The sequence below is a fragment of the Moschus berezovskii genome, chromosome 1, assembly GCF_049115385.1.
Source record: "Moschus berezovskii isolate FMDL1 chromosome 1, NW_MosBer_1.0, whole genome shotgun sequence".
Lineage (NCBI taxonomy): Eukaryota > Metazoa > Chordata > Mammalia > Artiodactyla > Moschidae > Moschus > Moschus berezovskii.
The window spans coordinates 3,645,589-3,669,240 of record NC_142460.1 but is presented as its reverse complement, the minus strand read 5'-3'; the positions used below and the strand labels follow the sequence as shown (position 1 = coordinate 3,669,240).

Here is a 23,652-nt window from a genome sequence, read left to right as displayed (position 1 = left end):
GCAAGCACTGCCTCTCCTGCACAAGTCCCAGATGCCGGGGAGAGTGTGACGCAGCCTCAGGGTGAGGTCAGCCCGTCCAGCCTCCTGACCTGCTGCCATGGCACGTGTGTGCGCATGTGCATGGGTGTGTGTGCATATGTATATGGGGGGTTTGTGTACCTGTGTGCATGGGTGTGTGTGTGTGTGTGTATGTGGGGTGTGTGTGTGCATATGTACATGGGGGTGTGTGTGCATGTGCATGGGGGCTTTGTGTACCTGTGCACGTGGGGGGTGTGTGTGTGCATGTGCGTGTGCATGTGCATGGGTGTGTGTGTGTGTGTGTGTGTACCTGTGCACGTGGGGTGTGTGTGTGTGTGTGTGTGCACATGGGGTGTGTGTGCATGTATGTGGGGGGTGTGTGTGCATGTGCATGGGGGCTTTGTGTACCTGTGCACGTGGGGTGTGTGTGTGTGTGCATGGGAGGGCATATGTGTGCATGTGCATGGGGTGTGTGTGCATATGTATATGGGGGGTTTGTGTACCTGTGTGCATGGGTGTGTGTGCGTGTGTGTGGGGTGTATGTGTGCATATGTACATGGGGGTGTGTGTGCATGTGCATGGGGGCTTTGTGTACCTGTGCGCGTGGGGGGTGTGTGTGTGTGCATGGGAGGGCATATGTGTGCATGTGCATGGGGTGTGTGTGCATATGTATATGGGGGGTTTGTGTACCTGTGTGCATGGGTGTGTGTGCGTGTGTGTGGGGTGTATGTGTGCATATGTACATGGGGGTGTGTGTGCATGTGCATGGGGGCTTTGTGTACCTGTGCGCGTGGGGGGTGTGTGTGTGCATGTGTGTGTGCATGTGCATGGGGTGTGTGTGTGTGTGCATGGGAGGGTATATGTGTGCATGTGCATGGGGGCTTTGTGTACCTGTGCACGTGGGGGGTGTGTGTGTATGTGGTGTGTGTGCATGGGAGGGCATATGTGTACCTGTGCACGTGGGGTGTGTGTGTGTGTGTGTGCATGGGAGGGCATATGTGTGCATGTGCATGGGGTGTGTGTGTGCCTGTGTGCATAGATGTGTGTGTGTGTGCATATTCATGGGGAGTATGTGAGCCTGTGTCCATGGAGGGCACATGTGTGCATTTGTACATGGGGTGCATGTGTGCCCATGTGCATCGTGGGGCGTGTATGCATATGTACATGGGGGGCGTGTGTGTCCATGCACGTGGAGGGTGTGTGTGTGTGTGTGTGTGCATGGGGGTGTATGTGCACCTGAGTTCCAAGGGTCCCAGGGGCCCTGAAGAGGGAGATCATCACGGGGATGTGTTAACACGAGTCCCTGGTCTCTGAGGTCACGCTGGGAGGGCTGTGGTGGGGTTGGGGTGTGGTGAGGGAGCATTCTTCCCAGGAAGGCCAGGCCCTGGGGGACCCCAGACAGTCTCCCAGAGACCAGAGCTGGGTGGTTAATGAAATCTCACTGTAAATGGCAGAGGGCTGCACAGAGCCCCTGGACACGTGTTATCACCCAGATACAGAACTGTGCAGAGGTTGGTATCCAGTTCCAGAATCAAAATTATTCTGTTCCTCTAATTTCCACTCATTAAAATCTCCATTAGCTTAATTAAAAGCCGCACCAAGAAGAAACCCACAGCAAGCATACAGACCATCAGAGCTGGGATTTCAGCTCGAGAGACGACCCCTGAGCCCCGGGGTCTCAGCCGGGCCCCTGTGGTCCTGAGGGACAGACGACAGACAGATGCCCCGAGGTCCAGAACAGCAGTGGGGGCAGCGGCTGAGACCCTCTCCGGCTTCCCCATAAGCCGGACCCTCGCTCTTCTGCTCTGATCCAGGCCTGCATGGGGAGTGGGTCAGAGCATGGCAGGCGCCTCTGTCACAGGGTCCTTGCAAAGTCCAGGGCACACGCTTCCAGTGGCCTTGCTCCCAAACAGCCTGTCAGGAGCCACGCCCTGTGCTCCAAGCCTGGGTGACTGGATCTAGGGATCCACACCTGCCCTGCCACATCAGGAGGTGTTCAGTGCAGATCCACCCCAGAGTGGTCTTCTCTCCTATGAAAACTCACAGCCTGGTCGGCCCTTCCCTCCAGCCCCGCATGCTGTGCCCCTGGGAGGATAAATGACCTTCCACCTGACGGGGCCACTCTGCCCCAAGCACTGGCAGAAACTTGACCCATCACCGCGACTGCAGAGCCATAGGTGAAAGCCGGGAGTCGCATGTGCAGACCTGGAGTGGACACTCGGGCCAGCCCCAGATGGTGGCAGCCCTCCCCTGAGGCGCTCAGCGAGTGGCCCTCTGGCCCCTTCCACCCGCCAGGTGGCTTGCTGGCTCTCCATTTAGCGTGGTTTTATTTTACCTGACGACTGGCCCATCAGATTTTGAGCTTCTTCGGAGGAGTGTAAAGGCAGCTTTTCTCCTGGAGAGCAAAGAAGAAACAGATTTAATGTTTTGCCCTCAAGGAGAGAAGCAAGGTCACTTCAACTAGGGAAGCTCAAAGTCTGACTGGTGCGCCTCCCTGCGCTACGGGGGCGCCGTCCGGGCAGAGCACCCTGCGGGTGTACAGCCTCCTGCAGGAGGACCTCCCCAACGGCCAGCGGGCAGCAGAGCAGGACGAACCCTCGAGGGGGAGGCGTCTCCTTCAGGAAGGCCAGCTGTGGGGTGACTGACTCGCACAGAGACACCAGACAGATCCCTGCCCGCCCGCGGCAGCATGCCCAGCGCTGTGCCCCAGCACTCAGACAGCCCTACCTGCTCCGCTCGCTGCCCTGAACACAGACGCTCGGAGAGAGAAAGGCCCCGGGTGAGAAGAGAGGTCAGAAAGGGCGGCTGGGTACGTACCGGGGAAAGCAGGGTTGGTCTGTCCGAGGGGAGGAAAGGGGGTTTGCTGCATGGCCAGCTGGTGGAGCTTGGTCAACTGCTGGGGTAGGAGGGACACGAGAGCTAAGAAGGTTATTGTTATCGAGTACAAGTCACACCAAATTAGAAACGCGCAACAGAAGTCTTCACAGATAGAGGGGGCCATGCGACACATGGCGGACGCAGCGGCAGCGAGGACTTGGCCTGGGACAGCCAATGGGCCACGGTCGGCCGGCAGGCACTGAGTCCTTCCACCCCTCAGCCCCGGTCAGGCGGGCTCCTGGGCTCACAGGGGAGGCCTAGAGCCAGGGAGCAGGACTGGCAGGGCCCTTAAAAGCCTCAACGCCACACTGTCACTCATGGGACTCAGGCGTGTGGGCGGGAGACCCCCGCGCCCTCCCTTCTGCACACTGGGTCCAGATAGCGGGTCCACCCAGGGGCTGACTCAGTGGGGGCCCCCTGCAGGCCCACAGCCCACGGCCCGCCTTCTGGGCCTCGGGGGTCACAGGCAGAGGGCTGGGCGGCTCCACCCGAGGGTGCTACGGAGCCAAGGGTGCTGCAGAGCAGCCAGGAGGGTGCCGGGCTCCCGTGGGGCCAGCTCCGCCTGCACCCTTCCCTCGTCCCTTGTGACCTGACCTTTGTCCCCCATCCCCTAGACTTTCGTGGGAGGCTTTGAAACGCAGTTTCTTTAGTTACTTTATCTGAGCCTCACTTCTTAAATAAGCACTAAAAACAACAGAGAATGGAGGTAACCATGGTGAGCCCTGGCCACCTAAGAAGGGCTGTCTAAACCCCACCCCAGGCCTTGGAGACTTCTGGATGTGTCCTTAGCCCTGGCTCACCCACTGGCCCCACATCTCCAGCAGAGCAGATGGAAGGACAGGTCATTCCAGGACATACTCGCAACTCCCGACCTTCACAAAGGAAGCCTAGCCTGAGTGTTTCCAGGGCCCTAAGGCCTCCACCGAGCCCTGTGGCTGCAAGGTGGGGTCACCCGAGGAGAGTTGTGGGCATCCCCAGGTGAGACGTGGATCCGACCAGTCACCCCATTGGTCCCATCCTGCAGAGTCTGTGGGGGGAAGAGAAGGACAAACACTGGGATTTCTGATGTCCCGGCCTTCGAGGGTGAGCCCCTGTGTGACAGAGGAGTGGGTTTGCTGCTGGGCCCCCGTGGGCCGGGCACACTCTGGGAGTCCCTGATGAGATGGGGCGCGGGGAGAACTGGCCTCATCCCACTCAGTTGTCACGTCTGGCGGTTCTGAGGAGGGGACGGGGTGACCCGGGGTCAGAGAGTCTGACCAAGTCTGACTCTGAGAGTCCCCAGTGAGGTGGGACTGGGGCTTACAGCTCACTGCTGCCTGGCATGTCAGCCCAGGGACCCGACACCATGGGCTCAGGGTGACCTGAGCGGACATGCACAGAAGCAGCCTGAGATGTCAGGAGAGCACACCCAGGAATCACTGTCATGGGGACACCAGCCCACGCCCTGGGGAGGAGAGGTGAGCGGTGACCGGCAACTGCTGCACCACAGGCAAGACAACCCCGTTGAAGAGGCTGACGGGCAGGGGACCCTGCTGCTCAGCTCCCTCTTCCAGAGACATGTCAAGAGAAAGATGGCGAGGACCCACGGGCGCTGGAGGCATGAGGATGAGAATGGTGGGAGCACCGACTGTCCGGCAAACCATCCCCACCCCAGAGCACAGCAAGTCACCCTGGGTCACTAGGACGCTGGGCAGGTGATGTGCCCCGAGTCCACGTACACAGAGGGCTAGAAGGGGGGCTGAGGAGGGGACAGAGCTCCTAGGATGGAGGAAGAGACCCAAGTCCAGAGACAACAAACAGCCAGGTGGCCGTCCATATCCTCAGAAGTGCAGGCAGGCCACCTGTGGGTTTCTTGCAGACGCCTCACTGGGGCATGGACAGTGCGGTGGGGCCCAGCCCTTCCCCTGGGGGCTCTAGCCCCTTCACCCAGGGGCCGGGGGCCAGCGGGGAGCTCCAGGAGCAGGCCTGCGTTGTGTGCAGGGCCTCGGCTGGGCTGCTTCTGGCTCTGGGTCCACGACTCCATCCCAGCCGGGGTTGGGCTTGTACTGTCGCCACGAGGGCAGGGCCCTCTCCCTCTGTCCCCGAGTCCCTGGGAGCGCACGGCTGTACATTGGACAGGACAGCAGGGCAGATCGGGGCTCTAGGGGCAGGAGAACTGACCCGAGTCGGCTCCAGCTCCGACCAGCACTGCGGCCACGGGCATAGCTGGGAAACGGACCCCACATGGGCGGCAGGCAGGCTGCAGAAGTGCTGCCGCGTGATTTGGGTGAAGGAACACCGCACACTCACAAGGCTCCCCACTGGGCTGCCCATTGCCCCCCACACTGGGGATAATCCTCTGTCTCCCAGTTAAACAGATGAGTCCGCCACCACACGTGTTACGGGCACAACTGGACGACCCAGGGGAAGGGCTGTGCTTGCACCAGGGGTTCATCTGCTCCGACCCTGACCTGTCCTCCTGCACGTACCTGCTGCCTTTCGTGAAACAGTGGCCACAGCACACATAACCCCCTCCGGCACCCACGGATGTAAGGTGACACCTGGGGAAGGACTGGCCGGACGGGGCTGCCCAGGGAAGCCCTCCCCCGAGTCGGGGACCGCTGGATGTCAGCTGATATCTTCCTGTCTTGGTTTCTCCTTAACGGGGCTCCGTTTCTTTATCTTGTGAAGGAAGGAGAGCACTGGGTGCTGAGGGGACAACCCACTTTTTGAGGCATTTCTACCACAAATCTGGCCAGGCTTTGAGGGAAGAAAGGAGGGGAGGTGGTGCCACATCACAGATGTTTCTCCATGACCCGCCCTTCCCGCTGAACCGAGTCAGGGTATAAAGCACAGATGAGTGCTCAGGAGGGAACTCACAAGCACACAGCCGCATGCACACCCAGGGACCCGCTGCGTGGTTCCGGCTGGGAGTCTCCTCTCCTGTGAAGTGCTCGCCCGTGTCCTCTGCCCATCTTTCTACCGGGCTGTTTTCTGCTGATTCATGTGAGCTTACATATTTCAGATTCTCATTCTAGTTCCACTCCATGTACTAGAAAGATCTTTTGCCCAATCTCCTTATGGAGTCTTGAGAGAAACCAAATTTCAAAATTCTAACGTGGTCAGATTCATCAGTTTTCTTTACAGTTTGTGCTTCTGTGAACTGAAAGATATTCTATGTTTTCTTCTAAAAGTGCTACAGCTTTCTCTCTCGTTGTTGAAGTTCTCGGTACAGGCGGAGTGCTTGCTTTGTTTCCCATCAGATGTTCTCTGTGTGACCAGCTTGCTGGCTTGGGCCTTTGCTCTTTCACATAAAACAGCAGTAGGGACTTTGTGTCACTTCTGCAGTATCTGCATCTCAACCTGGGAGGACCCCTGATGTCCTGTCCAGGAGGGTTACGTGTCTTTCCTTTCACTGTGCTCTTCTGCTCTGCTTTACGTTTCAATAAGGACAAGATTTTGGGTTTTTTAATCACCTTTTAACTATTGATTTTAACTTACTGCTTTGTGGGAGAGCGTTGTCTGTCTGATTCCAACTCTTGAGAGACGGTGAGTCTGTGCTCTGTGTGTCGCGGAGCTTCGTAAGTGTTCTCGTGGGTCCGGCAGCTGTGCTGGGAGTGCTCAGGGCACGCTGGTTAACTCGGCTCAGGCGGGACTGTCAGAATCTCTTCCTTCTTGTCTACATGGTTCAGGCTCCGCTGCAATGTCTGTCAGATTCCCCTAATGGTTTGTTAATTTTTTCCTTTACATATGTCTGAAGCTGTGTTTTAGGTGCATACAAATTTAAATTGCTTTCTTTGAGTGAACTGAACAATTTATCAATAAGTAATGAGTAAGTGGCTTGCCTTCAAGTCTTGTTTTTCTCCCCACTGATAATAATAATACTAGTATATTGCTTCTTTGTGTATTTTCCTATATTTTTCCTTTTTTTAAAAAAAAATTTGTCTAGGTCCTTCTTTAGGTGTGCCCTTTGAAATAAAACTGAAAACATTTTTGTTTTTGTTTGCTTATTTATTTATTTTTTAAAAATCTGACAGACTTTTGTTTTTTAACTGGAAAGTTTCTCTTACTCTGGTCACCATAGATGTACAGAAATTTCTGTTGTCTTATTTTAGTTGCCCTGATCGTCCAGGGCTTCTCTTTCCCTTTCTGCTGTGTTGATTAATGATATTTTCCGGTCACCCATGGCCCCGCCCACACACACCTTTAATGAAGCTACAGAAGTGAACACTTCTCTGTTAGCCACCACCCTGGAACTGTACCAAGTACACCTGCAGCCCTAATTCAGCATCTTTGCCTCCTCCTGAATGCTACAGCGGTCCCAGGACGTTTTCATCCCCCCGGCCACATCCTGAATCTCAGATGTGTTCTTGGGGTCCATTTAGTTCTGTATGTTAATCCCAGCAATTAGCATTGATTTTGATTTTACAAAGTGTGTTTTCGTTGACCCAGATGTTCACGCTTTAATAGACAAAAATATCAGTGTTTTCTTTCTGATCTGTGCTTCTTTTAAAAGGAAAGAGATGGCAGATTTCTTTGCTCACCATTCTTGCTTGTGTTCATATCCTTCTTTCTGCAGTCATTTTTCTTTTCCTGAAGGGCGCCCCTTAGAAGGTCACAGCTGTTTGTCTGAAAAACACCTGTACCTCGGTGATCCTCTGATGGTTGTTTTCTTTTATTTCATCACCCCCTTGTGGCCCCTGCGTTGCTCCTTTGTGATACTCTTTCTCCCTCCATCTTCAGAAGATGTGCTTTGGTCTCCGGTGTCATGTGGCTTTGTTTGGACACGTCTAGGAAGGATTTGGGTTGATCTTGTTTGAGGTTTGTTGGGATTGCTGAGTGTGAGGACTGCTTTGTTACCGATTCTGAGAAATTCCCTGCGATCGTCTCTTAGAGTCTCCCCTCTCTCCTGCCTATCCTCTCTTCCTGGGGCTCTGACTCGATCCGGGTTCTCCCTTCTCAGTCCTCCTTGCACACAAGTCATCCAGGGTCGTGAAAATGCAGGTCCCGATTCTGGGAGGGGCGGGCTGAGAGCCCTGCCACTGAAAAGCAGCTCAGCTCAGCCAGAGAGGGTGTGCAACCTGGAGGAGGGGTGGGGAGGGGAGTCAACCTGTCCTGTTAGCTGCTCTGCAGCAGGTGAGGCTGAGGGTGCCTCCCCACCACCAAAATAAAGCCAGAGGCGTGGGCATCAGCAGGGTAGCCATGCAGGTCCCTCTCAGCAGGGCTCTCCCTGGGAGACTGGGGGACACCGAGGAGGCAGGCGGGGAAGGCGCTCCATCCTAGCTGCGTCACTGTGAAGGGGGTCCCAGGGACCACCATCTGCACAGGAGCCACTGGTTCCCGCCACTCACTATAACGCACGTGTTTCCAATTTCCCCACTGCTTACTTGCTAAGCAGTGACCTGGCCAACGCAGCACCCACCTTCCCCCAAGGTACTCAATACCTCTGCTGAGACCCAGCGTCACGGGGACCCACAGATCTGCTGCTCCTGGACCCCAGCTCTGGAGCTCTCTCCATGAAGCTCCATGTTTTCCCTGTGAACCCCGGGGAGCAGTGTCCACCCAGGTTCCCGTCGGTCCAGCCCAACTTCTGGTCTCAATCCTGCTTGCTTCCAGGCCCCTTTAAGGAGGGGACGCTGAGCAAGGGAGTGACTTGGGAACTCTGAAGACTAGACATAAGATCCTCACGTGTGGGGTGCCTGAGGGTGACTCACTTCTCCCGGAAGAAAACAGCTCCTTCCTGGTATAATCAGCATGGGAACAGGAAGAGTGGAGCGGGGAGAGAGTGGTGATGATGCTCTGCATTTGCTCCCGCATCCTGGGTTGTGGCTGTCATGGTCCTTCCTTGTGTCTGAAACCTCGAGCAGGACACGTGGGGTAGTGGGCAGCTGTCCTGGACCATTTCCGCCACCAGCCGTAATCGAGGCCACCGGCTGTGACTGAGGCCACCGGCCATGACCCAGGCCAGCCACTCAGTGGTCCCTGGCCTCTCTGAATGCCTGAGAGCTGTGAGTCCCAGGAGGATTCTGGTGAAACAAGGCCTGAGCCTGGTGAGGACCTGGAGGAAGACTGGTGAGGATGGGGCCCTGATTCTCAAGTAGGGTAAACCAGAAAGCAGGAAAAACTGCACATGCTTTAATTCTACATGAAGAAACACTCAGCTCCAGGAAATGTATTTCCTTATGGTCTACGCCTGATTCAGGAAGATGACTGTGTCAGTCACTGGAGTTGAAATGTTTAAATGGGGTATTCAGTTTTCTTGTAAAATAAATTAGTACTTTCTATAATAATCATATTTGTGCTCTAAGAAAAGTGAAAGTGAAGTCACTCAGTTGTGTCTGACTCTTTGCGGCCCCAAGGACTGTAGCCTACCAGGCTCCTCTGTCCATGGAATTTTCCAGGTAAGAATACTGGAGTGGGTTGCCATTGCCTTCTCCAGGAGATCTTCCCGACCCAGGGTTTGAACCCGGGTATCCCAAAATGTAGGCAGACACTTTACCGTCTGAGCCACCAGTGAAGTCTGCTCTAAGAAACGAAGCTTTAAAAAAAATCCTACTGAATATTAAGCTCAGATGAAACCGCTTTCCTGGCCGTTGTCACTCGTTACCGTTTGTTTGGAACAGACTTTGTCAGTGACGGTTCGAGCTGTCAGCTCTCTGCTCTGCAAGAGAAGTGTTTTATCAGAGTCCTGCTCCCTTCCCAACAGCTGCTCCGCGGCACATGCAGTTCTGGGGGACACGGTGGCCCTCACAGGAGCCCTCAAGGCAACTACGCAACAGCAGCTATACATTAGTTTAAAAATTAAAAAAAAAAATCTGAAACTACCCATTTTTAAGAGGTACTGAGAACATCACATGAAAGAACAAAACAACCGACTGATACAAAAACCAATCCACCAAACCAGTCAACGTGCCTGGGGCTCGCTAGGCGCCTGTGCCCCCTGGTATCAGTGGCCTGCGTGCGAGGCCTCAGTAGGGAGCACAGGCCCCGCTCAGCGCTGCCCGTCTCAGCCTCGGGTCCGGGTCCGAGCTGCACTGGGGTAAACTGGCCCCTCTGACCCAGGTTGCTGTGTGCTAAGTTCTGAATGTGCTTTCGTACAGACGCTTTTCTGAAGGCAAGAGACTGCCAGCCGTGGGGATCAAAGACTGTGCCACCCCAGAAGCTGGCTTCCACTCTGATCTCTGCCACCCCTGGGTTCACGGACGCCCCCCAGCACTATGAGCACTCACTCTGCAAGGAGACGTGCCCTCCCCCACCCCAGGCTCTAGCACCCCGCCTTCCCTGGGTCACAGCCAATGATGGTCAGTGGGACAAGGAGGGCAGGCAGCCCCACGCAGCATGGGGGCGGTCCCCCAGCCCTGCGTCCATCAGCTTCTCTGCCATCTGACTTGCCGCTGTGAGGCTTTTTAAAGGATAAACTGTCAGTATTTCTTTTCTACCCAATAGAAATTTCCTGCAGTGATAGTGAATTGAATCTCTGTGCTTTCAACACACACATGTGCTTAGCGTCAGTTAATTCTTAAAACCCTCCCTGCCCTGCTCTGTATCTTATGCGACTGGCTCTGAACCTGCCAATTCAAAAAAGCGAGGATCTGCAGAAGACTGGCAGGCATCACGGTCCCCCGTGGCCCCTATGCCTGGACAAACCCCCACCCCACCCCCCGGCTCTCACAAAGCAGCACGTGGACGCATCCTCCCAGCACAGAGGACACGTCTCAGGTGGGATCTCGCTCGCTGCAGCTGAGGCAGTGGCACACGAGCCCATTCCCTCCCCTCTTCCCCGCAGCCCACCACCCGGGACCAGCGGGGCAGACTGCACTGCTCAGCGCATGTACAGCCCTGTGGCCCCAAGGTTCTCCCTGCATGGCTCTCAGGGTGCCCAGCCCTCCAGCAGCAGTGCCACACTCAGACTGGAACACAGTCCGGAGCAGCCCTGGGTGTGGAACAGAGCCTCGTCTGCTCTACGGGCTTCTGATGGCTGGGATCTCATGGGTGCAGGGACTTTGCTCCAACTGGGCCTGAAAGGGAGCACACAGCTTCACCAAAGGTTCCAACGCCCGTCCAAGGTGTCCCAGCACATCTGCTGATGGCACGCCACCTGCCTGGACAGGTGCACACAGGGCCTGAGCTGTCCCCGCCCACCAGGGTGGGTGCCAGGGACACAGCAGCCCGGGGCCACTGCACAAGGGCCTGGTGTGGAGGAACAGCTGGACTGCAGCCACACTCAGAACAATTTGACACCAGGCCAAGTCCTCCACATGGGAGAAGTAGTGCTAAAAGGTTAAAGGTTACTCGGGGCCATATGGATACGACACAGGTCAGGAACACGGAGAACGTATTAATATTATTGTGTAATATTAATATTAGTAGCAACTGACAGCAGCATGCAGGGAGGGGGAAGTGGTGACAAGAGGAGGTGAAGGGGCAGAGTGAAAACTCACATCTGGGTGGGGGATGGCGTACTGTCCCTGGATCGTGTAGGCCTGGAGAGAGAGAGACACCGTCAGCTCGCGAAGCGGCGGCCACACGGCCCCTCACTGCATGCCCTCACAGAGTGAGGGCCTCCTGGGGCAGGCTCCCCTGCCAGCGGGCCCCGGCTCTCTGTTAAGGCTCTCCCCTTCACATAGGAGAGGCAATCCCGCCCTCCGGAAACTGGGGGCTGGGGTCCCATGTCCCTTGTGGCTGGATCTCCAACCAGACATGCGATGGGGTGGGGGCAGGGTGGTAGTGGGACACGTCCGGCTCTCACCCTGTTGTTTCTCAATAGGAAATAGCTACGCGCCATCCAGTCGACCCCTGCTGGGGACTGACGGTTATTAACACTGGAGAGTTTAATCGGCCATCAGAGTACACACTTTCAGGAAATAACTTATCCCAAGAAAACCAAACAACCAAACAGAAAACTTTAAAAGATGGCTCAAACCCCACTTTGCAAATGTCAGATTAAGAAATGTGCCCAAATCAGCCACAGGTTGGTACGCGCCTTCCGGCACCAGGGGACCAGGCGCAGCACACGCTCGGTGGTCCGGCCCCTCAGGGAGTCTCGTTGGGCTTCATCGTGTCACTCGCCTTCAAGATGGTGACACAGAGCAGCCACAGCAAGTGTGTGGGACCCGCAGCCTTTCCCACACCCAGCCCCCTGCCCCACAGTCCCTCAGCAAAGATTCTTCCAGAAACTCATGGCCAATCAACAGACAAACCACACAGAGTCGAGGGAGAGTGAAGACAAAGGCTTTCAGCAGGACGTGGGCTGTGGGAGCGCGCTGCAGAGCCACTCTCGCCCGCCGGGGGTGGGTGCGGAGCCCTGGCAGGTGAGGCCTATGCGGAGCCCTGGCGGCTGAGGCCTGGCACCTCACAGTGAAGGAAAGCAGCCCGAGCAGAGACGGTGAACACGGGGCCGCCTGGGGCCACAAGGCCCATCTGCAGGAACGGTATAGATGCCACTAGGTGCTGTGCCACCGTGCCCCTGGAGGGCACTGCCCACGCACTCCGACTTGCAGGTCTCCACCCCAGATGCTCTCCGCTTCTGACACCTTTTTCTCACTCAGGCGTCAGGGTTGCTAGTGCTATTTGAAGTGCACAGCCACCCACCATCCTCTCAGAACAGAGGTGGAGACAAGCCCAGGCAGTAGGTTCTGCCTGGACAGACTCTGGGGTCTGAACCTGCTGGGGAGGCAGGAGACACCTTTCTGCATCAGGGGCCTGACCAGTACTTCCCTGGAAAGTCGGGCTGAGAGGTTCTGAAGCTGGGCGTGCAGCATATCCTGCACTCGGGTGCGGGGGCCAGGGCCTGGTACACGGGCTCCTCCACCCAGCTGCCTGTGGTGCTGACAACCAAGACCAGTCACTCACTGGCCACTCACGCTGTCCCCAGGGCACAGGGGCCAGATTAAGATGCTGCTCTCCCACGGGGGCGGTGTCCTTGCTGCCCTGCCTGGGGGTGGGCGACGGCCAGGAGGCTGCCCGGGCTCCAGCTCTTGTCAATCGGCCTCCCTTCTGAGTAAAGCCTGTGCTTCACCACCGGGAATTGTCACAGGCTTGCCTGCACGCACGTCGAGGCCGAGGCCTGGCAGGTAACTAACCTGCCCGCTGACCTGGATACGGGCGAGGAGAGGAGCTCTGAGCCATGGGCCCTGGGAACTGCTGCCTCCCTCCCCAGGGAAGCACCGCAAAGGCGGCTGCAGGAGCAGGGACCCAGCTGTTGCTGCACAGGGGTGGGGGAGAGGGGAGAGATGAGGGATGGGGGTGGGGGAGGGGTGGGAGGCTGGGGATGGGACGGGCCATCTGATGAGGCTCCTTCACTGAGCAGGGCAGGGCAGCGCGGGAAGACGCGGATGGATGAGCTGCGTTTGCCTCTTTTCCTTCTCAGCCCCTCCCCCGCCCTGGGGCACCCAGGACCTCCGTCTTCACTCTCCCTGAACAAACACACAGCACCGCCGCCTGGACGCAGAGCTCCCCCTGGCACTACTGGCCTGCGTGTGCAAAATCATTGACCGAGGCTGCGGTGACCCTGCCGTGGAGGCCGGCACCCAAGGGCAGGAGACACGGCATGGCCCCTCTGTCGGCCCCACTAGGCCAACCACTGGCTGAAGACAGAAACCACCATGACCCCCTCCTGGTGGGAGAGAAGGGTCAGGGGCTCTTGCCCAAACCCCCGGTGTGCAGTGCAGCTGTGCTCAGCCTCCTGGGCCTGCGGCCAGTGTGGGGAAGTGGGAGGGTGCGGACCATCCGAGTAACCTGGGCCTCCTCCATCCTCCTCTGGTTCCCCATGTGCTGCTGGGAGGGACATGTGTGCGGGAACGCGTGTCTCAGGGGAAATGTGCCAGTTTTTACAGTCGCCGTCATCTCAACCCTGAGTCCTAAGACCCCTGGCAATACCTCCGGCCCTTCTTCCCTCTGAGCTTATCACAAGCACCAGGAAACTAGACTGGGCAGTGCTGCCCAACAGCGCAGGCCTGAGCCCAGACCAGGGTCCTACTGGGCCCGTTCCATCTGTGGACACTGCCCAGCAGTCTGCTGCGGGGCCCACATTCAGCTCCGGCCGGGCCACGGCTGGGAGAGCTCTGTGCCCGCGCGGGTGGGGAGACGTGCACGTGAGAAGGGAGAAAACCTGAGCGCACTAACGGGCAGCGGCGGGGGCTGCAGTAAAAGGCTGAGGTTGGCAGTGGAGGCCGCGAGCGGGTCGGCTCTTACCTGACCACCTGCAAAAATGACAGGGGTGGAGGCGGGCTTTGGGCGGTAGGGAATGGTGGCACCTTTCGGTGGGGACTAGGAAAAGGGACAGGAGAGGGAGACAGAGTGTTAGAGTGGCCTCGCAGCCTGACAGTCATGAGGCCTCCTTCCGAGCCCCACCCACTGTGCCACCCAGCCCTCCCCAGCCCCTGGTTCTCCAGGAGCCGCCACCCTAGATTCAGCCACCAGCAGGAGGCAGCGGGCGAGGTGGGAGGAGCAGCCCTGCCTGCTCGCAACCCTCCCCTGGAGCTGAGCTTGGAGGGGACTCCTCTGCCTTCAGTCCTCGGGAAGAGCCCTGGGACTCTGGACCCAGGGTGAAGCTCCACTTGGCCTGGGCTGATGTTCAGTTGGCCTCATCTCAGCAAAGTTAGAAACATCCAACTTCACTATTGACAAAAGAGTCATCATTTAATACACCTCAGAGTCCAGATGAAATAGTCCACAGCTGTGATGAGGTCTGCTACAATTTCCTTCCACTATTCTGTGTCCAAAAGTTTAGGATTCTTGTCTTGGGGTGCACGATAGTCAGAGGTACCAGAAATATGCCAGGGTCTGACGATGTCAGCCTAACCCCTGGGTCAGAAGCAATCATGCCTGCTGCCAGCCGCTGCCTGGGCAACTGTCTTCCCTGGGAGCAGAGTCCACGGGGTTGGGCCTGGCTGTTGTTGGAGTCCCAAGTCAGCTGCACCACCAGCCCGGGGCAGAGCTAGGGGACCAGAGCAGCCTGTCCCTGCAGGGAGCTCCTGAGGCCACTGCCCACCCAGGCCCAGTCCATGCCTCCACCAGGCAGCGGGACTTCAGAGTGCCCCCATCCGAGGCACACGCAGGGATGTGGGGACCACAGGCTGGCTGGTGGCTTCAACTCTGCAGCCCAGGCAACACCGTGTGACCTTGAATACATCGTGTAACCTTGGCCTGCTACTGCAACCTTGAACACAGAATGACCTTGAATGTGCTGTATGACCTTGAACACAATGGTGTGACCTTGGTTGTGCTGTGTGACCTTGAATATGCTGTGTGACCTTGGACACACTGTGACCTTGAACATGTGCAACCTTGGTTATGCTGTGTGACCTTGACCTTGAATGCACTGTATGAACTTTGTTATGCTGTGTGACCTTGGATGTACTACTTGAATACATTGTGTGACCTTGGAAGGCCATATGACCTTGAACACATTGTATGATCTTGGCTGTGCTATGTGACCTTGGACACACTGTGTGGCCTTGGATGTGCTGTGTGACCTTAACTGTGCTCTGTGATGTTATGCTGTTTGACCTTGGATGTCCATGTGACCTTGGCTGTGCTATGTGACCTTAGACACATTGTATGACCTTGGATGTGCTGTGTGACTTTAGACACACTGTGTGACCTTGGCTGTGTTGTGTGAACCTGAATACATTGTGTGACCTTGGATACCCATGTGACCTTGGCTGTGCTGTATGACCTTAGACACATTGTATGACCTTGGATGTGCTGTGTGACCTTGGACGTGCTGTGTGACCTTGGATGTGCTATGTGACCTTTAGACATGCTGTGTGACCTTGGCTGTGCTGTGTGACCTTGTGTGATGCAGAGGCTGCTTCAAGGCCCTGTGTTTGGGTAAAGGAGGCTCCTGTCTCTCCATCTCTGGCTTGCCCTTGCTTGTGACCAGGCGCCTCTCAGGGGGTTCTCTGCAGTCTCAGGGTGCTTCGTGGTCACCAGGCAGGAAGTGTGACTACACTGAATGACCATTTCCACTGCTGCCCCCACTCCGTCCCAGAGGTGGGGGTAGACTCTGTGCTGCTCAGCCTCAGCCATCACCCTTGCTCCATGGTGCCCTCTGACCCCACCAACAGCAGCACCCACACTCCACCAGCCCTGATGTCTAGCTCCCATCCCCTCTGACTTCTGGTGGAGGGGGGCCTCACCTCCCCGGGGGCCCTGACACTCACGTTCTCCACCTAACTTGCCGCACCTCGAGCAGCCCTGCCCTCCCTCAGTGGGGATTTCCCAGGTGGAGGCCCCACCCCAGGGCTCAAAACTCCATACACTCTTCATTTAACGCCAGGCCGGGGGCCTCTGGGCGTGAGAATGCTCCCTCCCCAGTAGGCAGCCGCTCCTGGGAGCCTTGTGACAACAGTGACAGGAGGCCTCGTTCGCCCACCTCCACCAGGACCCGTCACACATGCCTGTGTGTTTCAGTCTGCCTCTCACGGCCCTGGGGGCACAAGCAACTATAGCCTACGGGTCAGGCTCTTCTGTGGGGCCACGACTGACCATGAACGCAGCAGAGGCAAGGCCACATGTGAGGAGGCGTGAGGAGACCATGTGTCCTCTCAGACCTCATCATCCTAGGGGGCTCACGTCTCTGCCTTGCACCCCCATGTGGCACCTGCCACCCACTAGGCCGGCATGGGCCTCCTCACTTCCTGGGGTGTCTGGCACACTAGGGCTGCCAGGCCCTGCGGGCCAGCTGCCCTCTTGGCTACTCATGGTCCCAGCACCAGGACTGAGGAAGACACTGTTCATAACCAGGACCAGTGTGGGGAGTGCTGCAGAAAAAATGTTCAGGATAATCTTTTTGACTTCCTAATATCACACTTCAGGAAAATAAAACCAATACCAACTTTTTTCGAAGAAGTCGGACAAGGTGCTTTAGCACCAGGTCAAGTACAGAAGAGGGAGAGTCCCTGCTGCCCCCGGAACCAACATCTGAGTGGGACTGCAGTCAGGCAGGGGGGACCCTCCATGGCTTCACTGTGGGGCAGGAGGACCTGATGGCCAGGCAACAGCACAGCGAGTAAAACCTCCCGTGAGAGCCACAGTGACTTCATTTCAGCTTAAAAAAGACCAGCAACTATTATTGACAACTTTAGTTAATCTTGTAGCAGTTGCATATGGACTGAAAATTAAATCTTGGGATTTTCCTCAAAATTTTAAGAGAGGTTCCTTCCTGCTCAGCTGCACCTTCCTTGCTTCTCCTTTGGCTAATCCTTTCCTTCAGTCCTTTCTGTCTTCACAATTTGGGCATTTTCCTGTGCTTTTCAGAAGTATAGCATGCTATACCCCAGCAGTGTCTCTGGTGCCTGTACATAGTCCAGTCAGGGGGTCCTGGCGGCAGTGTGGGCCAGTCCACTCCACCTGCATCTCTAGCCCTGATGTGCCTCCAGTGCACATCTGCACCAGAGCACATCTGTCTCCAGGGCACACCCGATTCCAGTACGTGTCTCCACTTCACACCTGCCAACAGTGTACACCTACCTCCAGTTCACGTCTGCCACCAGTGCACGCCTGTCTCATGTACAAACCTGCCACCGATGTACACCTGACTCCATACACACCTGCCCCCAGTGCACACCTGTTTCCAGCACAAAACTGCCCCCAGTCCATAGCTGCCTCTAGGCCACGCCTGTTTCTAGTGTACATCTACCTCCAGGGCACACATGCCCCCAGCATACACCTGTCTTCCTGCACACCTGCCACCAGTGCACACCTGCATCCAATGCACACCTGCCCCAGGTAAACACCTGTCCCCAGTGCACACCTACTTCAGTGCATACCTGCATGCAGTGCAGACCCTTCTCCAACACACCAGCCACCAAGGCACACCTGCCCCACATGCACACCTGTCTCCCTGCATAGCTGTCTCCTTGCACAGCTGCCTCCAGTGTACACTTGACTCCCATGCACACCTGTCTCCAGTGCACACTTGTCTTTAGCACAGACCTGTCTTCAGGACACAGGTGCACCATAAGGCCTGTCCCTTTGCGTGGACTCTTCATTCAACTCCATAGATTTTGGAAGGGCCCGTGCCCCCACCACCTTCTGTGTTCTCTCCCCAAATTCCCATCCTGAGATGAGCTCCCACCCTGAGGTGGTGGAACTGGCAGCCCTCCCATGGTGCCCACACACTCTGCACAGCTCTCACTCAAGCTGCCTTGAGCCTGGGTCAGGGGTGTGGGCTCATTCCTGAGGCCCAGTCCAGGCAACGCTGACCAAATGAATCCTCAGGGCACCTGAGACCTCCAGCACTCAGAAAGCAGGGCTGGGTGTAGTGAGGGGCAGGTGGGCGAGGAGCCCGGGCTTGCAGACAGACTGTACCTCCAGCATGACCACACAGATCTGCTTGACACACTGGATGATAGCGTCCGGGGTCCCCGAGATGGTCACTGCCCGCTCTGTGGAGTTGGGCAGCATGTCCCCGGCCACCTGGACCTGGGCACCTGTGGACTGGAGAGACTGGATGTTGGATGGGGCCCTGCTGAGGTGGGCGGCGTGCACTGGAGCAAAACGTCCTGACTGCCCTTGGGATGCCCACGAGGCGCTGCCTCAGGTCACCTCTACACGCTCGCTGCATGCTCCATCTGGAGCACCCGTGGGCAGCCACGTCCATCTGGCTCAGCCCACTGCTGCCAGCATGGACCTGTATAGGAGGGCTGATGCTGGGCGGAGGGAGGGGCATCTCAGCAGACAGGTTTTTTCCCCACATATGTGGAATTCTTCCTCTCTGTGGAGTTTGAGGTCCCAAACAAAGATGGACTTCAGTCTTGCGGCCTGAGTTGTATAGCTGTCTTTCCTGGAAGCAGTCAGGCCGTGGGCTGCCCTCCCTTGAGAGAGGAAGGCTTTCCTTGGGAGATGAACATGTGGGTGTAGAGTCACACCTCAGGCGACCTCACCCCAGTGGGTGGCTTAGTGTTCTCCCAGGCACCTCCCTGGGGGGCAGAGCCCATGCGCTGGGGCCCCGTCCTAGGAGTCAGGCCTGGCGCCTGTGCATGACACCCACATCGGGGGTCCCCTGGTCTCTCTGCCTTGCGCTCGTCCCTCCCCCATTCCCAGCTCCGTGCTGCAGGGTCAGCAGGGAGGGGGCCGGCGCTTTGCCCAGGGAAGTCTTGACCTGCCCGGCTCGCAGCCCTGGGGTGGGGGAGGAGGGCTGTTACCTCCCTGATCTCTTTGATCTTGGAGCCGCCTTTGCCAATCAGGGACCCGCACTGGCTAGCAGGGACCACCAGCCTCAGCGTCACCGGAGGCTTGCTGGTGGCCGGACTGTTGCTCATGGAGTTGATGATGTCCTGGGGAGGGAGAGGCATGCACACCATTGTGAGATCCCAGACAAGCTTGCGGTGGGCTGGGGGAGGGGGCAGGCCGGGCTGGTTGCAGGGCCTACGAGGCTGGGCCCGGCACAGGTGATGAGGAGAGGGAGGCTGGAGAACACCAGGAGACCCCCAGACAGGCCTGTCCCAGGGTCACAGTGCTGCTGTGGGGTGTGTCTGGGCCCCCAGGGTGCCCAGACTCAGGGTCTGACCTCTGACCTTCAGACCTGGTGGGGCAGACAGGGGCCTAGACAGAGGGTGATACATTGGACAGAAAGATTGACTCCCCAGCTTGGTCATCCTCTCAGTAAAGACATCAAATAACTAAACAATTTCAAAAATATCAGAAACACATAAACATCTTAAGGTTTGACTCACTGGCAGAAGCGCACAGACACATAAAGGGGTGTTGGTTCCCACATCTGGGCTTCCTTTGCCCACATCTGAGCCAAGTTGCCCACCCCAGGGGTCAGCTGCTGAGGACAGGGCTGAGGCCCCATGCAGCTGCCTCACTGCCAGGTGCCAGGCCTTCCCTGAGGGCTTGTGCTCTGGGGAACAGGCCCGAGGAAACTCTCAGTGAGGGAAGTGAGCCTCAGGGTGGAGGGGCGCTGGCCTGTTAGCATGTGTACGGGTGGGGAGGTCCCCTCGCCCAGAGCAGGGGTCCCCAGGCACCCCTTACCTCTTCAAACTTGTAGGCGATCATGGCAAAGGCCTTGAAGATGGCGTCCGTGGGGCCCGTGATGGTCACGATTCTCTCTGGGCAGTTTCCCTCTGAGATGTTGATTCTCGCCCCGCTCTGGGAGGAAGGTGAGCAAACCTCAGAAACTGAAAGGTGAGAGCCGGCACCTTTAAGCTTCTGCGCTGGCAGCGGGCTGGGTCCTCGGGCCTATTGACCACCAGAGATGCCTGCAGGCTGGCGGCGCCTGAACCTCAGCACTGATGACCAGTCCTATCCTAATGAGCAGGCCGTGACCTGGCCGTGACCCAGGAGGGTGCCTGAACCACCAGCGTGCACACTGGGGGCTCCCCACGGTCACCCCTCACTCCCATCCCTGGTGTGTGGGGCTCTTGGCGGGTCCAGGCTCTGTGGGGCTGGGTACAGAGCTGCCAGGAGGCCCGGCCTCCACCCTCCCACCCGCCCAGGAATGGCGCTGGGCTCAGGGGCCCACTCACCTCCTCACGCATCTTCTTCACGGTCTCTCCTTTCTGGAACAGAGGTTCAGACAAGGGAGGGGGTCACTTGGGCTTCTGCCACAGGTCCGGGAGGCCGGACACCCCAGCACTTGAAGCCAAACTCAGTGCCCGACACAAGTGACCCCCCCAACCCTCCCTGCCCCCTTGTCCAGGGCCCAAGTTGCAGGCTGGGTGGGCCTGGCCCCGCGGACCTGATGTGGCTCCACACCCGACCTGGGCACCTGCTCCATCAGGAAGGTCTGCACCCTCCTCCATCTTCACCAAAGGTGAAGTGGGGACTAGGCCCATGGGCAACCCCTCAAAAAAGAGCAGCTTGTGAAAAAGAGCCTGACTCTGAGCTCTGGGGATGCCCCCACCGTTCAGTGACCATATGGGACCAGGGAGCCTTAGACAGCTACAGGACTCGGGGTGGGGGTCCTGGCCTGCCTGCCCACAAGCATGAGCTTCCACACCAGTGCTTGCTCTCCCTGGGAGCATTTCTGTGAGAATGGACTCACTACACTCAGGCTGGAGGTGGGATACTGCTCCCAGGAATGACGTGGGGACTCGTATGGGTCAAACTTGGGTAGAAGGACTGGTGGCCAGAGCTCTGGGGGATGGGGTGGCCTCACGGGAGGGCTCCCGGTGCCTGCAGGGCCAGAGAACAGGAGGCGCTGGGACAGCCTCGGGGGTGCAGCCTGAAGGCAGGGGGCAGGATTCCCGAGGGACCCTCTCTGCACACGTGGCACACAGGTGCGTGCTGCCCACCCCCAGCACGGGCACTCTGGGCCTCACTTCCCTGTGAGGTCCCAAGAGGATAATTACCTTTCCGATAATGCTGCCAACTTCCTGTGAGAAAGGAAGCACAGAGAGGTGGTCAGAGAGCAGAGGGGGCAGGACGCCTGCGACAGGCGCGGGAGGCCGCCCACCGGCCGGGGCGTGAGCGGCAGGGGAGGCCAGGCGGCCAGGAGGGAGCGGGGTGGGGGGGGTGGGCTGCCCCGCCTTTGACAGACACACAAAGAGAACTGCTTTCTAGACAAACATATTGGCAGGCATCACTTGTGCACTTAGGCCTCAAGGGAGCCTGCAAGAAGCAGGTGATGGTAAAATCTCCCTCGATGACCTTGTGATGTAAAAATTTAGTGCTATTGCTATTTGACCTTTTTTAAAAAAGGTAGAACATTGCAAGGGGCTTCCCAGGTGGCTCAGCAGTAAAAAAAAAAAAAAAAAAAACAGCAAAAAAAACCCGCCTGCCAATGCAGGAGATGCAAGAGATGAGGGCTCGAACCCTGGATCGGGAAGACCCCCTGGAGAAGGAAATGGCCACTCCACTGGCCCAGAGAATTCTTGCTTGGAGAATCCCACGGACGGAGGAGCCTGGTGGGCTATGGTCCACAGGGTCACAAAGAGTCAAATACAACTGAGCACGCACATGCGCGCGTGCACACACACACACACACACAGAACATTGAAAGATGTCTGAACACGCTGCCATAGTTTTAAAGCCTGGGGGCCATGATGGTTCAGACATACTCAGCCAGGACCGCCCATCAGGTACCTCCTTACCCAGGACAAACCCTCGGGCCCCGCTGGGCAGCCCCGCCCAGGGACACAGGGCCCACTGGCTTTTAGCTGCAGAGAGCAGCTTCCACAATTAAACTCATCTTCCTTGTTCCAGTGAAGCCCTCAGGAATAACAGTGTCCTGGGGCAGACTCTGGGAGGGTCTGTGCTGTGGGGCTGCGGTGGGGGCTGTGTGCAGCAGGGGCGGCCAGGTGCTGGGTGGGGGCTCCCTTGGTGGTCGGGGTACCTCACCTCCCAGGGCAGGGTTGGGTGCTCGCTGTGCCAGCTGCTGCTGGAAGTGGGGGTGTGTAACTGACCTCAGACTGCCCTCTGCGGTACACACCCAGCCTCCGACAACCTTAACCAAATGTCACCCCACCCTGGGAGTGGGCAGGTGGTCACCCTTCCTTCACCACAGAAAGGGGGGTGCCAGGTGTGAGCTCCAGCTTCCAGAGAGCTAGGGAGAGCAGGGCCTCAGGCACGAGGCCAGAGCCTCTGCGGCCCCAGGTTCCTCCTGCTGCCCACATGCAAGGACCACGGAGCCGGGAGGAGTCTGTGCTACTGGACTGGAGTCAGGGGTGTGAGCTCAGGGGCCCAGCACAGAGATAAACATGGAAAGTCGTAGCGTGTAAATGTGCACAGCCACACACGCATATACACAAACACACCTTCTCCAGCCCTGCCTGGGACCACAGAAGCCCGAGAGCCGTGAACACCCCCATGCGCCCATACCTGGGCTTCTAAGGCCACCCCACCAGCCTCACTCAGGGGAGTCGGGGTCTCTGGGCCAATTCCAGAAGTAGCAGGAAAGCAGGATGAGCGATAGTGGTGTTTTACACCAGAGGGGGTGCTGTCAGAATGGAGCAACCCCCACGGCCAAGTCAGGGGCAACATGAGCATCGGAGCCAGTGATGGGAGGACAGGGACAGTGTGGGGGTGACAGGAGCAAAACGGTGAACCCCACATCCAGGAGCTGTGAGTGAAGCGAAGGGGCACACTGGCAGTCATGCAGCACCTGACCGGCCGCCAGCAAGGACCCCTGATGACCGTGGAGGAGGCAGGGAGATGCCCGTGGCCACCCCCGCCAAGTGACACCCTAAAATCTGGGCTCTGATAGGAAGGCTTCTGGGTCACTCCTGCCAATGGCGAGGAAAAGCAGAAAAAGCCAACACGAGGGAGTGAGGGACATTGTTTCTACAAAAGAGCTGGATGGGAACTCAAAGGCAAAAGGCACAGGGAGTGTGGGAAGCGCTGGATGAAGGGAAGCCTTGGGGTGACAGGCAGTGGGCACAAGTGGGGTGGTGTCAGTCAGCGTCCTGTCCTGGAGGAGAGTGCCCTGGTGTGGAGAACACACACGAGGCGGCAGGGCTGGGGTGGCAGCACGGCTCAGGCGTAAGAGGCTCCGGGAGGAGCAGAAGTGGGACAGCGAGGCACCGGCTGTGCCGGTTCGCGACCACTTGGAATTGTAAAAAGCCTGGTTCGGAACTGAGCCCCTGCGTGGGCAGCCTCCACTTCCCCCAGGCCCGTACCTTTCCGTGCATCAGCAGGCGGATGGTCAGTGTCACGTTCAGGCCACCTTCCGAGACCTTGGACTCCATCTTTCTTCCAAAATGCAGCTGGGGGTGGTGGCTCAAGGTGCCGAGGGCGCCGTGAGGAAGGACAGATGGGGCCCAGATGGTGTCACCTGGCGAGGGAGGGCTCACGTCAGGGGTCGGGTCTGTGCCACGGGGCCAGGTCGAG

The 23,652-nt window shown here is 57.7% G+C and overlaps 1 protein-coding gene across 4 annotated transcripts in view; it reads right to left on the bottom strand.

Moving 5' to 3' along the window:
• The window catches only part of PCBP3 (poly(rC) binding protein 3), a 232,573-nt gene that overhangs the window by 3,146 nt on the left and 205,775 nt on the right, over positions 1–23,652 (bottom strand). The window contains exons 6-15 of one of the 4 annotated variants that reach the window (XM_088834878.1): positions 23,442–23,596; positions 21,177–21,200; positions 20,352–20,384; positions 19,858–19,974; positions 19,026–19,157; positions 18,190–18,318; positions 13,999–14,142; positions 11,316–11,357; positions 2,836–2,914; positions 2,354–2,413 (exon numbers count right to left, since the gene is read on the bottom strand). In XM_088834878.1, the coding sequence (XP_088691004.1) occupies positions 2,354–2,413; positions 2,836–2,914; positions 11,316–11,357; positions 13,999–14,142; positions 18,190–18,318; positions 19,026–19,157; positions 19,858–19,974; positions 20,352–20,384; positions 21,177–21,200; positions 23,442–23,596 (915 nt within the window). The remainder of the gene's footprint in view (positions 1–2,353; positions 2,414–2,835; positions 2,915–11,315; positions 11,358–13,998; positions 14,143–18,189; positions 18,319–19,025; positions 19,158–19,857; positions 19,975–20,351; positions 20,385–21,176; positions 21,201–23,441; positions 23,597–23,652) is intronic. The other 3 variants (XM_088834881.1, XM_088834874.1, XM_088834876.1) reach the window with 3 other exon arrangements.